At 40.8% G+C, this 14,270-nt stretch overlaps 1 protein-coding gene across 1 annotated transcript in view; it reads left to right on the top strand.

Annotated features, from left to right (window-relative positions):
- Window positions 1–11,715, top strand: part of chtopa (chromatin target of PRMT1a) — a 33,765-nt gene extending 22,050 nt beyond the window's left edge. Inside the window, exon 2 of the mRNA XM_042335452.1 lies at window positions 11,599–11,715. Within this exon, the coding sequence (XP_042191386.1) occupies window positions 11,599–11,715 (117 nt within the window). The remainder of the gene's footprint in view (window positions 1–11,598) is intronic.
- Window positions 11,716–14,270: the final 2,555 nt, after the last annotated feature.

The following is a 14,270-nucleotide window of genomic DNA, read 5'->3' as shown; positions in this document are numbered from 1 at the left end:
TTCCCCAAAAAGCTGGCTAAGATCAGGAGCTCACCATGCAAGGAATCTTGAAGGAAAGTCACTGACTCCTCCCAGTCTGACAATTTGTTAGTAAAGCACAGGGTAAAACACTGGGCCATGGATTGCACTATATTTTTCACGGTGGCAGACATGACTATCATTGTAATGCAGTCATTCCCATTTAATGGTAACAATGCAGAATAAGGAACTCTGTATAATAATAATCCTTGCATTTGATATAGCTCCATATAGCATGGAGTCCTGCAGCTCAGTGGTTAGAGCACTCGTCTCTCAAACGAGAGACCTGGGTTCGATTCCTGGCAGGACAACGTCTTGGGCAAGTTTCCTTACTCCACACACCTGATAATAAACCCTCAAGAAAAATAAATAATAAATTGGTCACTTCAATTCATGACTGTTTGTGGGACACTGCTGTGTGCAATCAGTTGCCGAATTTCGCTCACAAATATACAGTCAATTCGCTTTACAGTATATTCTGTGAAGCGCTTTGAGACGTCTAGAAGACATGAAAAGCTCTATATCAAATGGAAGGATTATTATTATTATTTGATATAGTGCCTTATCACTTTTTCGAGATGTCTCAAAGCGCTTCACAGAATATACTGTAAGGTGAATTGATTGTATATTTTATGAGTGAAGTATATATGACAGAATAGCATCCACATACAGACAATAAATCATACTCAAATGTTTTAACCTAAATGCAATCAGACGTTTTCCTTGAAGGAAATCCAGGTGGAAAACTAGCATTAATTTTAATGTTTCTTTTCCACCTCAGAAGTTTGCAAGCTGCAGTAAATGCAGCATATGTGTGCTCTTTTTGGAAACTCAGGCGTGAACTATTAAACCTTTATGCATTGTTATTGTTCCACAATTTGCATTAGAATCAAGTGTGGATTTGGAGTCTTTACAAATCAGCACAAAAGCTCTGAAACTGCCACTTAGGATACATCTCTGAAGGATCTCACAGTACTTACACAATGCCAGCTTTTGAAAATTGACCTCATCTCATGAATGCGGCACAGACATTCATTCTCCTGGCTTGTATTGTTCTGTTTCTTACAATTGTTGTGGCAACACAACTACTTTGTTTCTATATGAAAATATTGTTTTTATAACAAAGTAAAATGTCAGCCCGCAGTGCATTTGTGTACCTGCTGTGCTGTGTTCCTTTCAAATATTGGTGCATTACATAAACACTTTATTTGTGAAGTAATTGTATTTGATACAGTGCCTTTCAGATCAGGAAGACATCTTAACAACAACTTGCGGTTATATAGCACCCTTCCCTTTGGACAACGTTTCGGAACGTCTTAAAGTGTCTCACAGGATTTACTGTGAAGTGTATAATGTGGACGCTAAAACGGTAACCGATTTGCACGAAGCAATGTCTCACAGCCATGAAGTGAATAACCACTCTTGACTAGAACACCAGCAGAAACTCCCTTCTCTTTCTGAATAGTGCCACAGGATCTTTAACATCCACCTGAACAAGCACGCAGGACCCTGGTTTAACATCTGACTCGAAGCAGGGAGTCCTGCCAACAACGCAGAGCACCCCCACGTTAGCCTGGGCTACAAGCTCAAACTCCTGACATGGGTTTTGAACCCATAACTTTCTGACTCAGAGGTGAGATTGTTACCAGCTGAGCCACGCTGACACCTCCTGATAAAGTGAATAGCAATTGTGAGTCTGGCATTTTACAGCTTATTTTAGTGCTTTTACTTGATGCACAAAACAATGGCTCATGGCTGCAGAATTTACTCATGTGATTCATATAAGGTACCTGAACAAAGCTTTAGCTTGTCAGTGATAGGACTTGATGGAGCATTTTATTTGCATTGAACTAGCAAATATGAAATCCAGCCAAATACAGTATTATTAGAAGTTTTTTAGAGTCAGAAATTATCAAATGTAGCTGGAAAAGTTGAGGGCTAGTGCCGTGCTGCTTTGTCAACAAAATCACAGCAAGAATAGGAGCCCTGGAATGAGACTGCACAGTGTGACACTGAGAGCAATAAAATATTTAATAACATGTCTGCACAGTTACTGCTGAACAAAGATAAATAATCCTTGCATTTGATATAGCGCTTTTCACGTCGGGAGGACGTCCCAAAGCGCTTCACAGAACACACTGTAAAGTGAATTGACTGTATTTTTTGTGGGCGAACGCAGCAGCCAATTGCGCACAGCAATGTCCCACAAACAGTCGTAGATTGAAAATGACCAATTTATTATTGTTTTTGTTTTTGGAGTGATTATTATTCGGCATATGGAGTAAGGAAACTTGCCCAAGGTTTCGCCCTCTGCCTGGAATTGAACTCGGGTCTCTCACTTGCAAAGCGAGTGCTCTAACCACTGAGCTACAGGACTCCACAGATTGACAGAGATGAAAAATAGAAGTTTATTAACCAGAGTGCAGAATATTTGAAGAAGATTGAATAGTGCATTTCATCTGCATGTTGCCCTTGGTATGTCCGGGGAGAGAATTTGACAAATTCGTAAATACAGTTTTAATATTGAAGCCAGTTTTCTGCAGCTTCTCTTAAGGATCACAGGAGTTGTTCAGATAAACAAAGCTCATTTGATCTGATTCTTCTAGAATATCCACCCTACCAACCTTCCACCTTTCCATCACAACGTTAAGATGGACTAGAGGTCGAGATTAGATGTTAAACCAAAGTTTCTGTCTGCCTGTTCAGGTGGATGTTATGGTTCCCATGACACAACTCCAAAAATGAAGGGAGTTACTCCTAGTGTCCTGCCCAACAATTCCCCTCGTAAAAAATGATCATTCTTTTAATGGCTGTTTGTGGGACCTTGCTGTGTGCAAATTGGCTGGCAAGTTCATCTATAAACAGACAAGGACTGATATATACTTCATATCTCACGTCAAATGTGAGCAATGGTGTAATTATACTATTGTATAATTCAAAATATTATCACAGATTTTCCCGTGTGCTTTACAAAACACTTTACAAGATAGCTTGCTTCACAAGAAGCATATTGTGGCATTGAGTGCAGTGTAGATTTATTGGGATTTTCCTCGGAACAATAGGGCGCAGATGTCAAGAAAGATTGGACAAGGTAGAGCTTTTATCCCTGGCGATGAGAAAATTGAGCTGATGTTTGAGGTGTTTAAGATCGTGATGGGGTTTGATAAAATGAACCTAAATAGAGTATTCACACTTGTTGGTTATTCTACATCAGAACCTCAATGTGGATAAATCACTGTATGGTTATGTGGCACAGCAAAACAAAACAGGATAGGATTTTCTACCCAGCAAAACCATTCTACTAGTTTAACAACAACAACAAATTACACTCGTCTGTCACTCTTCACATCGTAAAGACATCCCAGGGCACTGGACAGTCAGGGTTTTTGGACCTGAGCTGGGAATTGGGGTTAAGTGGGGTTGAGGGCAGGGGGGTGGGGGTGGGAGGGTAGCCGAAGGCATGGTCGAAGAGGAAGGTCTTTAGAAGGGACTTGAAAGAGGCAAGAAAGGGGATGAGGCAGAAGGATTGCGGGATAGAGTTCCAGAGTGTTCCGGAGCAGAGATGCTGCATGCCTGATGGCCAATGGTGGGGCGGGAAGTGCAGGGGACCTGAAACAGGTCAGTGTCCGCCGAGCAGAGGGAGCGGACAGGCTGATACGGAATTAGGAGGTCGGAGAGGTAGGGGGGAGCAAGACCTTGGAGGGCTTTGAAGGTGAGAACGGGGATGAAGGAGGAGAACGAGTTTAATAATAATAATTCTTGCTTTTGGAATGGTGCCTTTCACGTCAGAAGCATTTTGATTTAATGTGAAGTGGAGTGATTTTGTCGGCAAATGTGGCAGGCCAATCACACACAGGAATGTCCCACAAACAACCACAAAGTGAGTGACCAATTTTATTTGGGGATTATTGTCCAGACACCAAGAGAAACTCCCTTTTCTTTTCGAATAGTGCCATGGGATCTTTAACATCTGCCTAAATAACATCTCAGGCAATGCAACCCCAGCATTGCATTAGAATATCAGCTTAGAGTATATGAGTTGAAGTCCTTCGTGAGGCGTGAACCCACAACCTTCTGACTCAGAGGCAAATGTGCTGCTAACTGAGACAGGCTGACACTTAGTTTGTGTTGCCTTAAATTAATTATATGTCACACGTATTCTTATTGAAGTATTCAAATAACACAAGAAATAATTAAGTGGTTTGTAGATTTATTCTTAGCTGCTTAATCCTTTTCACTTCTTCACCCGAATAATATCAGGATAATCTTAATTCAATTTCATTTCATGGAACTAATCAACACAAGTGATAGAAGCACCTGCATTATCCCTTGTGTGAGAGCTGTCTTGCCACAGGCACGATGGGCCTAATAGTTTCCTTCTGTGCTGAAACGTTTTTTCATTTTACGAACATTCGGCAGATGAACTGGGTCATACAATTGTAAGCAACACTTTGCAACAGAATCCAATGCACCCTGACAGCCTATCAAGAAAGAACAATGAGGTGCAACAAAAAACAAAGTGATTACCGCGACAGAAATTAACTGACGTTGTGAATTAATGCTAGGTGAATATCGACAAGAACTTGCAGGCAGACTTTCCTGCTTCGTACAATGGAATTAATACATGTTGCTTTGGCTCAGTGCAATTTTCCACTGCTTTTGTCTGTCTGGTATGTATATTTCTGAATTCAGTGATAATGAGAGAGAACTTTGGTAACATTAAACTATTCTCTAATATCACTTTCCCACCGTACAGACTGTTGCTGTTTTCTGGAGTAATTGGTATTACCTTTTACATGATGTTAACTCCCAACAAACACTGAAACTGGCGCCTTCCCTTCAGTGGCCTAGACTTTATCATGGTCTTGGATTTAAAGAACATGTTGCTTCAAAATTGTTGTTTGCAATTGGCTGCCGCATTTCACCCACAAAGTATGCAGTCAATTCATTTTACGATATATATCATGAAACGATTTGAGACATCTCAATGACATGATAAGGTGCTATATTAAATGCAAGGATTATTATTATTATAAAATTAATGGCCATATATAGGATTTTGGAACATTCTTCCATTTAAGTTTAATTTTTGAAAAACAAGGTTTGCTGCGCTGTTTTTCTGAATTGAGTCCTAAAATTAAGACAATGAGGGTTAGGGTTAGGGTTAACATTGGATTGAGACCGGCAAATTTCGGATCTATGATTTCTAATTAATTTTGTTTTCTAGCCAAGGGCAAAAATTAGGATACGATTTTCCTCAGGCATTTAGTTTTTAATTTCCTTTATTATTTTGTCACGATTCTGCTTTATTATGGGCTTTTTCTTTTATTGTCGATTCTCCCTCCTCTTCCTCCTCTCCCAAAGGTGATAAGTATCTTTCAATATCTCACTTAACTACATCCTTCTCCATGTGTGATACTGGACAGTGAGTATCAGCATCTGTTGAACTGTTAGAGCATCGCAGCCAAGTTCAATGAAGAATCCCTGGATAGTAATCATATAGCGAGAACTCCTGTTGACTTTTCCTTCTCCAGCCCAGGGATGCCAAAGTCAAATATAACACCTAACGTCTACTGCCAACAGATAATGATAATAATAATACTAATCCTAGCATTTGATACAGCACCTTATCACGTTGTTAAGATGTCTCAAAAGCTTTTCACAGGATACACTGTAAAGTTTGTGGACTGTGTATTTCGTGGGTGAAACTCGGAAGCCAGTTGTGCACAGCCATGTCCGACAGACAGACATGGAGTGAATGACCAATTTTATTTGGCGGATTGTCAGCCAAAACTCCGGGAGAGAGAAACTCCCTTCTCTTTTTGAATAGTGCCATGGGATCTTCAGCATCCACCTGAACAGGTAGATGGGACAACAACAACAAGATTCTATTTATAGAGCGCCTTTCACGTCGGGGGGACGTCCCAAGGCGCTGTACAGTTGGGTCAGGGGGGAAATGGTCAGGGTGAGGGGAGGGAAAGGAGGGAGCTTGGTTTAATGCCTCATCCGAACGGTATTTCTGATGATGCAACACATATCCAGCACTGCATTGGGTTGTCAGCTAAATTAGCACCCATCAGGACAGAAGCCCTTTGCAACATTTTGACGACAAAATATATATTAAATGCAAGGATTATTATGACTGATGAATCTACTTCTATTGGTCTGTATAGACTGATGGGAGCAGCTATCACTTTTTTGAATTTCTGTCATTCTGGAGATTAAAAACACTTCAATGTTCAAGTTGTACTGCTGATGAGCAAGTTGTGCCAAGCCAGGATTGTTAAGCGCCTTGGGACGTCCTCCCGACATGAAAGACATGATATAAAAGTAAATTTGTGTGTATTGTAAGGTGTAAAAATGATAATAAATAGGCTTATACTTCCTGCTCAGATAATTTTGATAACAAAGGCGGGAAAAAGATTAAATGCCCAATTTTGGGGTTCAGCGAAATCCCCAATGAATCCTAATGATTGCTGTGGGTATCACTGTGCTGTGAGAAAGCAATTCAACTGAGAGATGCGTATAATTCAAGCAAGGATATACAAATTTTGCTTTTGTGATATTGTAACCACATAGGTCAAAACATTTTGGAGATTGAAGGCAAATTATTAATGAAAATAACCGATGGAGCATAACGAATAAAAGAGCCTTAGTTTTACAAAGGAAGCAAGTCACATAAAAAATTCCTTCTTGCCTGAGTTTTTTTGAAGAATGAATTGACAAATGGTCAGCTCCACAGAAATCTAAAAAAATCTTGACATACAATATTTCAGAACCGGAAATTGTGTAACATTGGATATATTCTTAAAGTGTTCCGTAAATTAGCACTAGCACTAAATCAATAATAATAATAATCCTGGCATTAGATATAGCACCTCATCGCGCCGTTGAAATTTCATGTCTCAACGTGCTTCACAGGATTTACTGTAGTGATTGTGTATTTTTTTCACCCACAAATATACAGTCAATTCACTTTACAGCATATTCTGTGAAGCCCTTTGAGACGTCTAGAAGACATGAGAAGCACTATAACAAATGCAAGGATTATTTTTATTATTATTATTATTTTTATACCGGAATATTTGCCCACAGCAATGTCCCACAAACAGCAATGGAGTGAATGACCAATATTTACCTGGGGGACTGCTGGTCAAGACACACTTCTCTGAGATAGAAAGTTGTGGGTTCAAACTCCACTTTGAAACTTGGATCTCATAGTCTTGGCCGACATTCCAGTGCAGTACTGGGGGGCGTGGCATCGTGGGAATTGTTGTCATTTGGATGAGAACTAGCTTTTCAGGAGGACTTCAAAGATCTCATGGAATCATTAAAAAAACAGACCAGGGAACAAACCCCCATACAAATGTGGTCATTCATTTCAAAAATAAAATAAATAATCGTTGCGTTTGACATAGCGCCTTTCATATGTAGATACATAGACATAGATACACAGACATAGAAACAGGTGTAGACTATTCAGCCCCTCAAGCCTGTTCTGCCATTTTATAAGATCATGGCTGATCTATACCTCAAGTCCAGTTACCTACCCTTGCCACATATCCCTTAATACCCTGATCAAACAAGTATCTATCTACCTCATCTTGAAAATTAGAAGCATGTCTTAAAGTGTTTCTCAGGATTTGCTGTAGGGTACAGTTCACTGGGTATTTTGTGGGTGAGCACGGAACCAATTTGCACAGAGCAGTTTTGTCTGGCTGGGTGCTATTTGTCTTTAACATTATATTGTACACATGTTCTGTCTTCCATTTAATCAATATTTAATTATTTAGAAATGTAAAAATACAGATATAATAGGGCCTAATTTACGATTTTTGCAAACTGGATTCATTTTGGGGAGAAAATTCACTTCTATTTATGTACTATATCAGATTTTCAGAATTTGGCAAATCTTTAATACAGCTTTAATTTTGATGCCAGTTTTTTCAGTAAACTTCTTTTAAGAACAACAGAAAACCAATGTCGGTGGTAATTCAACAATTTACCAAATTTGCAGCTTATGTTTGGTAAATATCAATCACTACACTTTACAGTAAATCTTGTGAATCACTTTGAGACATCCACCTGATGTGAAAGCCACTACGGCAAATAAGGATTATTTTGTTTATTATTAACTGCAGTGAATAGCAAGAATTGAGGGCTGCATTCTTTGCTATGAATTTCACAAACCAGAAGCTACAAAGCAAAGGTTGTGAATTATTGGGGGTATAAAATGCTTATGAATCATTCATAAAATAAACCTTCCATTGTTAGAAAAAATGACATACAACAGTAATATTTTAAGACTTGCAGAGTTCACACACACACAATTACATATATGTAGAGAGAGAGAGAGATATGGGAACTGCTTTTAAAATTATTATTGCTGTGAAACCTTCTTATTCACTTGTGTCCATTGAAAACCGACACCAGCCATCAGTCATTGAAGAATATGTTGTGGTTTCTTCAGTAATTCCCAGTTGGGCATCATTGCTGATGCCAACAGATTTTTTTTCAATATTACACTGTTTTGCAACAGTCTCGCCCCTTCTCGAGGTGAACGACATAATGTCCTAGGAACTGAGAGACGAGGCAGGCAATTTGTACCCACGCTTTTGCCAATTCTGCTCTTATCCATTCACAGGAAGTGGAGATGGGCAGCATGCCTTGACTGAGCTGTCATTTTCTACTTCGTTACTTCTGCAAAATATCCCAGAACTCACTGAGTGCAGGTTCATAAGCCTAAATCATTCTTTTGCAGAGTGTACTGGTGCACTATAATAATAATAATAATCCTTGCATTTGATATAGCGCTTTTCATGTCGGGAGGATGTCCCAAAGCGCTTCACAGAACACACTGTAAAGTGAATTGACTGTATATTTGTGGGCGAACGCGGCAGCCAATTGCGCACAGCAATGTCCCACAAACAGTCATGGATTGAAAATGACCAATTTATTATTGTTTTTGTTTTTTTGGAGGGATTATTTGAAAAGCTTCCTTCCCTACCGTTATACAGCATACAGTATATAAGGTATATTTTGTGTCCATTCATCTGACTCTGGAATATGAAAGCAACAACAAGAACAACAGATCACATTTGTATAGCGTCTTTCACGTCGGGACGTCCCAAGGCGCTGGACAGTCAGGAGTCCACACCGAAGCTAGTGGTTGGGATCAGGAAGGGTGGAGGGTGGGGAGCGGAGGGGTAAGAGGGTGACCAAAGGCACAGTCGAAGAGGAGGGTCTTGGGACGGGTCTTGAAGGAGGCAAGGGAGACGGTGAGGCGGAGGGAATGTGGGATGGAGTTCCAGAGGCAAACACAAATGGAATTGTACTTCAGCAATATGTATATGTGACTCTTGAAAGCTTGCTCTCAATTGGAAGGAAACATTTTGCATGTTTATGTTGCATAGTATCTTGAAATGACTCAAAACATTTTACAGTAATTATTATAATAATAATAATCTTGACATTTGGATAGCACTTTTCATGTCAAAGCACTTCGTAGAATTTGTGTTTGTGGGCAAACATGGCATTTGGTAATACTAGTGACTGTCAAGTTTTGAAGTGGAGCTTTGTTGGCCAATGGGAAAAAAAATCCCTTCCCTTTTTGTGAATAATGTCCTTTAGTCTTTGATGTGCAACTGAGGACAAGCAGGCAATACCTTGGTTTGACATCTCATGCGAATAACAGTAACCAGAGCTGCTCCAATACTGCAACAACAACAACAACAACAACAAGATTCCAATTATAGAGCGTCTTTCACGTCGGGAGGACGTCCCAAGGCGCTGTACAGTTGGGTCAGCACCCGAGCAGGGGCGAAATGGTCAGGGTGAGGGGAGGGAAGGGAGGGGGCGAGGAGGGGGTAGAGAGTCGAGAGGGGAGCTGAAGGGACGGTCAAAGAGAAAGGTCTTGAGACCGGCCTTGAAGGAGGAAAGGGAGGAGGCAAGAAGAAGGCACTGGGGGATAGAGTTCCAGAGCCCAGGGGCTGAGAGGCTGAAGGCCCGGCCACCGATGGTAGGGTGGTTGGGGCGGGGGATGTGGAGCAGACCGGAGCCAGAGGAATGGAAGGTACGGGCAGGTAGATAGGGGGATAGTAGGTCGGAGAGGTAGGAGGGAGCAAGGCCGTGAATGGCCTTGTAGTTGAGGATGAGGATCTTGAATTCGATCCTCTGGGGGATGGGGAGCCAGTGGAGGTGAGCGAGGGTGGGAGTGATGTGGTCCCGAAGCCTGGTGCGGGACAGTACACGAGCTGCAGAGTTCTGAATGACCTGCAGCTTGTGGAGGGAGGTGCCAGGAAGGCCGGCGAGGAGGGAGTTCCCATAAAGGCGTGGACCAGTGTTTCAGCAGTATGAGGGGTGAGGTAGTGCCGTAGTCTGGCGATGTTTCGGAGGTGATGGAAGGCGGTGCCAGTTGTGGCGCAGATATGAGGAAGAAAGGACAGCTCAGGGTTGAACAGAACTCCGAGAACACTAGAGTGCCAGTCTAAACTGTTAGCTCAAGTCCCACAGTGAGTCTTGAAAGTTCTGATACAGAGCAAGAGTGCTGTCCACTGATCCAAGTTGACAGAATTATAATTGCAGTTGATTCATGCTGTCAAGCAGAATGCAGAGCAGATCTTCAAAGATTAAGTCAAGGACTTCTTATTTGTGTGTGGAAACCAGTCTGAACCTGGACTTAAATCATAGCAGAGGTGGTTAGACTGGGAAATTACCACTAAGTACAAATGTAATGAGTGAATCGATTCGATCCCCACTAAAGTCTGATTCCTAAAAAAACTTTAAAGGGTCACTTTAAAGTATGAAATGGACATGCAGTTCCTAATAATAAACCGAATGTTAATCCCACCATACGATGTAGTGCCTTACCGAATCATCAAAATGTTTCAAAGTACTTTAAAGGATTTACTGTGAAGTGTAGCGACTGTGTATTGTACAAGCAAAAGTGGCAGACAATTTTACAATGTTCCACAAAAGTGAATAATCAATTTTCATCTCCTCCTACTCTCTGCAAACGTTTAAACCTAATGTCACTCCAGCACAACTTCTGGATTCATCTCATCTTGTCTTCTTTACTGAATTTCTTCAACTCTTGGTATCCAGTACTTACAATATTAAGTACTTTAAGATATTTTGTATATTAATTGCGAGGCATAAATGTGGTTTGCTGTTCCTTATTTCCATATTCTCCCATTTCCTCTCAGTTGTGTTTTTTCAATTTAATTTTATATTTTCCTTTTCCATCTTGAGGGGTGTTCTTTCTTTGAATAAAAATAGCGATTTTGATTGATCAATAATTGGCTTGAACCAAAATGTGGATCAATCTCTGACAAAGGGGAAAGTTCTGACAATGGATTAATAAGCTATTTGTCACTCCAATAGGAGTGGGGCATATTTACATGTGTAAAATAGTCTGTGCATGCTATAGATTGAATATTAGCCAATCATCATTTCAAGTTTGGCCATGGATCTCATTGCAAGTCTCTCCTATTATATACCAGCAACCTTTTGTCCAAAGTTATCACTGTTCCATTCATACTCAATATCTCAGCTTTGAATTTTGTTTTGGCCATTTCCCAGCTGGCATCACCCATTCCATCATCCTCCGAGGGTATTGATCCTCGTCCTAATGATACTCATGTCTACAAAAAATACCCAGTCATGACAGTCTACCATATATCTTATGAAGTGTTTTGAGATGTCTCCCTGACTTGAAAGCACTATATCAATTTAAGGATTATTATTATTATTATTCCCTATTGCAATCTTGTCATCATAACGTTTTGGCTTTGTGCAAGGGCTAGCTACTACAAAAAATCATATATTCAATTTTACTATGCCAACATCCTGATAAACATAATAGACTTTATTGTATTGCACTGCAATAATACATACATAATAATTTGGTCACTCAATCCACGACTGTGGGCAATTGGCTGTGTGCAATTGGCTGCCACGTTTCACCCACAAATGTACAGTAAATTCACCTCACAGTATATTCCTTGAAGTGCTTTGAGACATCTAGAAGACATGAAAAGTGCTATATCAAATGCAAGGATTATTATTATTTTTATATTATTATTATACAGCCTTTGTTTCCCTTAGTTTGTCTAACTTTGTTTCTGAACTATTATTAATATGCCTTAACTGAAGTTTCGTACAGAATTGAATGGCATCCTGCCTTGAGCTCAACATAATTTCTTTATAAATAAAGCTCCACATGAGCTTACAGGAAAAAATACCTTGGGACTGAAGACTTGAACATTATAGACAGAAATTATCAAATATTTAATAGATCAAGATGGTTCTTGTGTCTGTATCAGCAATATATGTGCATAGTGGTTAGAGCGCTCATCTCGCATCCTAGAGGATCCCCAGGTTTGATTCCCGGGCAGGGAAAAACCTGAGGCAAGTTTCCTTACTCCACAGACCTTTGTTTACTGAGCAGTAAGTAGGATCATGGTTATTAGTTGTTTGGTGGATTGCTTTCCAGGATAATAATCTCTTAAAAAAAAAGTCAATCCACTTTACAGCATATTTTGTGAAGCATTTTGAGATGTCTCAACGATGTGATAAGGTGCTATATCAAAAGCAAGTATCATTATTTTTATTATTATTATCCAAATTCCTGACTGTCCAGCACCTTGGGATGTCCTCCTGACATGAATGGTGCTATACAAATGTAATTTTGTATTGTATTGTATTATACATAGTCACGATACATTACAGTAAATCCTGTGAAAGACATCGAGATGTCCTCCCAACTTGAAAAGCACTATATCAAATGCAAAGGTTATTCATATTATATTTGCCATCCACAGAGAGCAATCTATTGCTCTAAGGATGAATAGAAATTCTGAAGTTCTTGATCACCTTTGGGGTTCGGGAGAAATTATGCAGAACTTTCCTTTGGCTGTCTAACTACATGGGGTTGTATCCATAATTGGCCGAATTGTTCATGGTCTCTCGAAGAAATGGCTCTTGATGGGTTATGATCATTTTACTTTCACTTAAACATTAATCTGGATTTGCGTCTCGCATTCATCCTGTACCATCTACTTCAGGATAATACACTTAAGACCAGCAATCATGAAATATTGTTTGCCACAAATCTCATAAATCTCATATCAGGAGTCTTATCATAGCAGAACTGAATGTTTGTATTTCACTAAGTGCCATTTTAATTAACATTGGACAACTTCCATGGCGATCTGATCTAAGAGCTTAAGTAATCAGAGTTTCTTGGCAATGCAAAAAAAAGGTTGTTATTATTTCCTATCCATGAGGGATAAAATAGACTTTTGTTTGGTCAGCCGGGTGTCTGACATATGCGGATGCCCATCACCATGCTTAAGAGTGTCCAAACCAAGCTGAGAATTTCATGCATTCCAATCTACACATGAAAATTTCAAAGATAGATTGCTGGAATGGAATGAACACTCTCTCCCTGGAAGAACACATCCTGCTTATCTAATTCTGGAAAGTATTAGTGCAGGTTGGCAAAAGACAAGGCTTGAGGACCTCAGAGTGTGTGTTGGTGCAACTGCTGGAGTCTAACCAGCTAAAACCACGTAGCTTGCCATTGATATTGCTGTTCTGGCAAGCTTTCCCGCTGCTTGTCCAGCTGGGACCACCCTACCCATTGGGACTTTGAACCTTGGCATCCTGTTTGACTCTCAAGTATCCTTCTGTCCAACATCCGTGCCATGACTTGCTCTGCCTTCCCCCACCTCCGCAACATCGCCTGGCTCCGCCACTGTCTCACACTGCAGGCCGCAAAAACCCTCATACATTGAGGCTTGACTATGCAAACTCCTTGCTTGTCAGCCTCCCCAACTCCTCCCTCCATTGGCTACATATCTTCCAAAACTCTGGGGTCTGCTTCCTGTCCTGCACTAGGCTCTGTGACCCTAATGCTCCCATCCTCGCCCGACTCTATTGGCTTCCCATCATGCAGAGGATACAGTTCAAGATCCTGAGTTTCAAAGCCCTCCATGGTCTTACTCCCCCCTACCTCTGTGACCTCCTAACCCGCTACCATCCTGCTCGCTTACTCCGCTCAGCGGGCTCCAGCCTGTTTCATATTCCCCGCCTCGCCCATCCCACCATTGGCGGGCGGGCCTTCTGCCACTCTGCCCCCACCCTCTGGAACTCCATCCCGCATTCCCTCCACCTCAACCCCTCCCTTGCCTCCATCAAGACCCATCTCAAAACCCTCTTCGACCATGCTTTTGATCGCTCTCCTTCCCCCC

Source organism: Callorhinchus milii, unplaced genomic scaffold, assembly GCF_018977255.1.
Source record: "Callorhinchus milii isolate IMCB2004 unplaced genomic scaffold, IMCB_Cmil_1.0 Scaffold5, whole genome shotgun sequence".
Taxonomy (NCBI): domain Eukaryota; kingdom Metazoa; phylum Chordata; class Chondrichthyes; order Chimaeriformes; family Callorhinchidae; genus Callorhinchus; species Callorhinchus milii.
The sequence above is the reverse complement of the archived record's forward strand: the minus strand, read 5'-3'. Positions and strand labels throughout refer to the sequence as shown.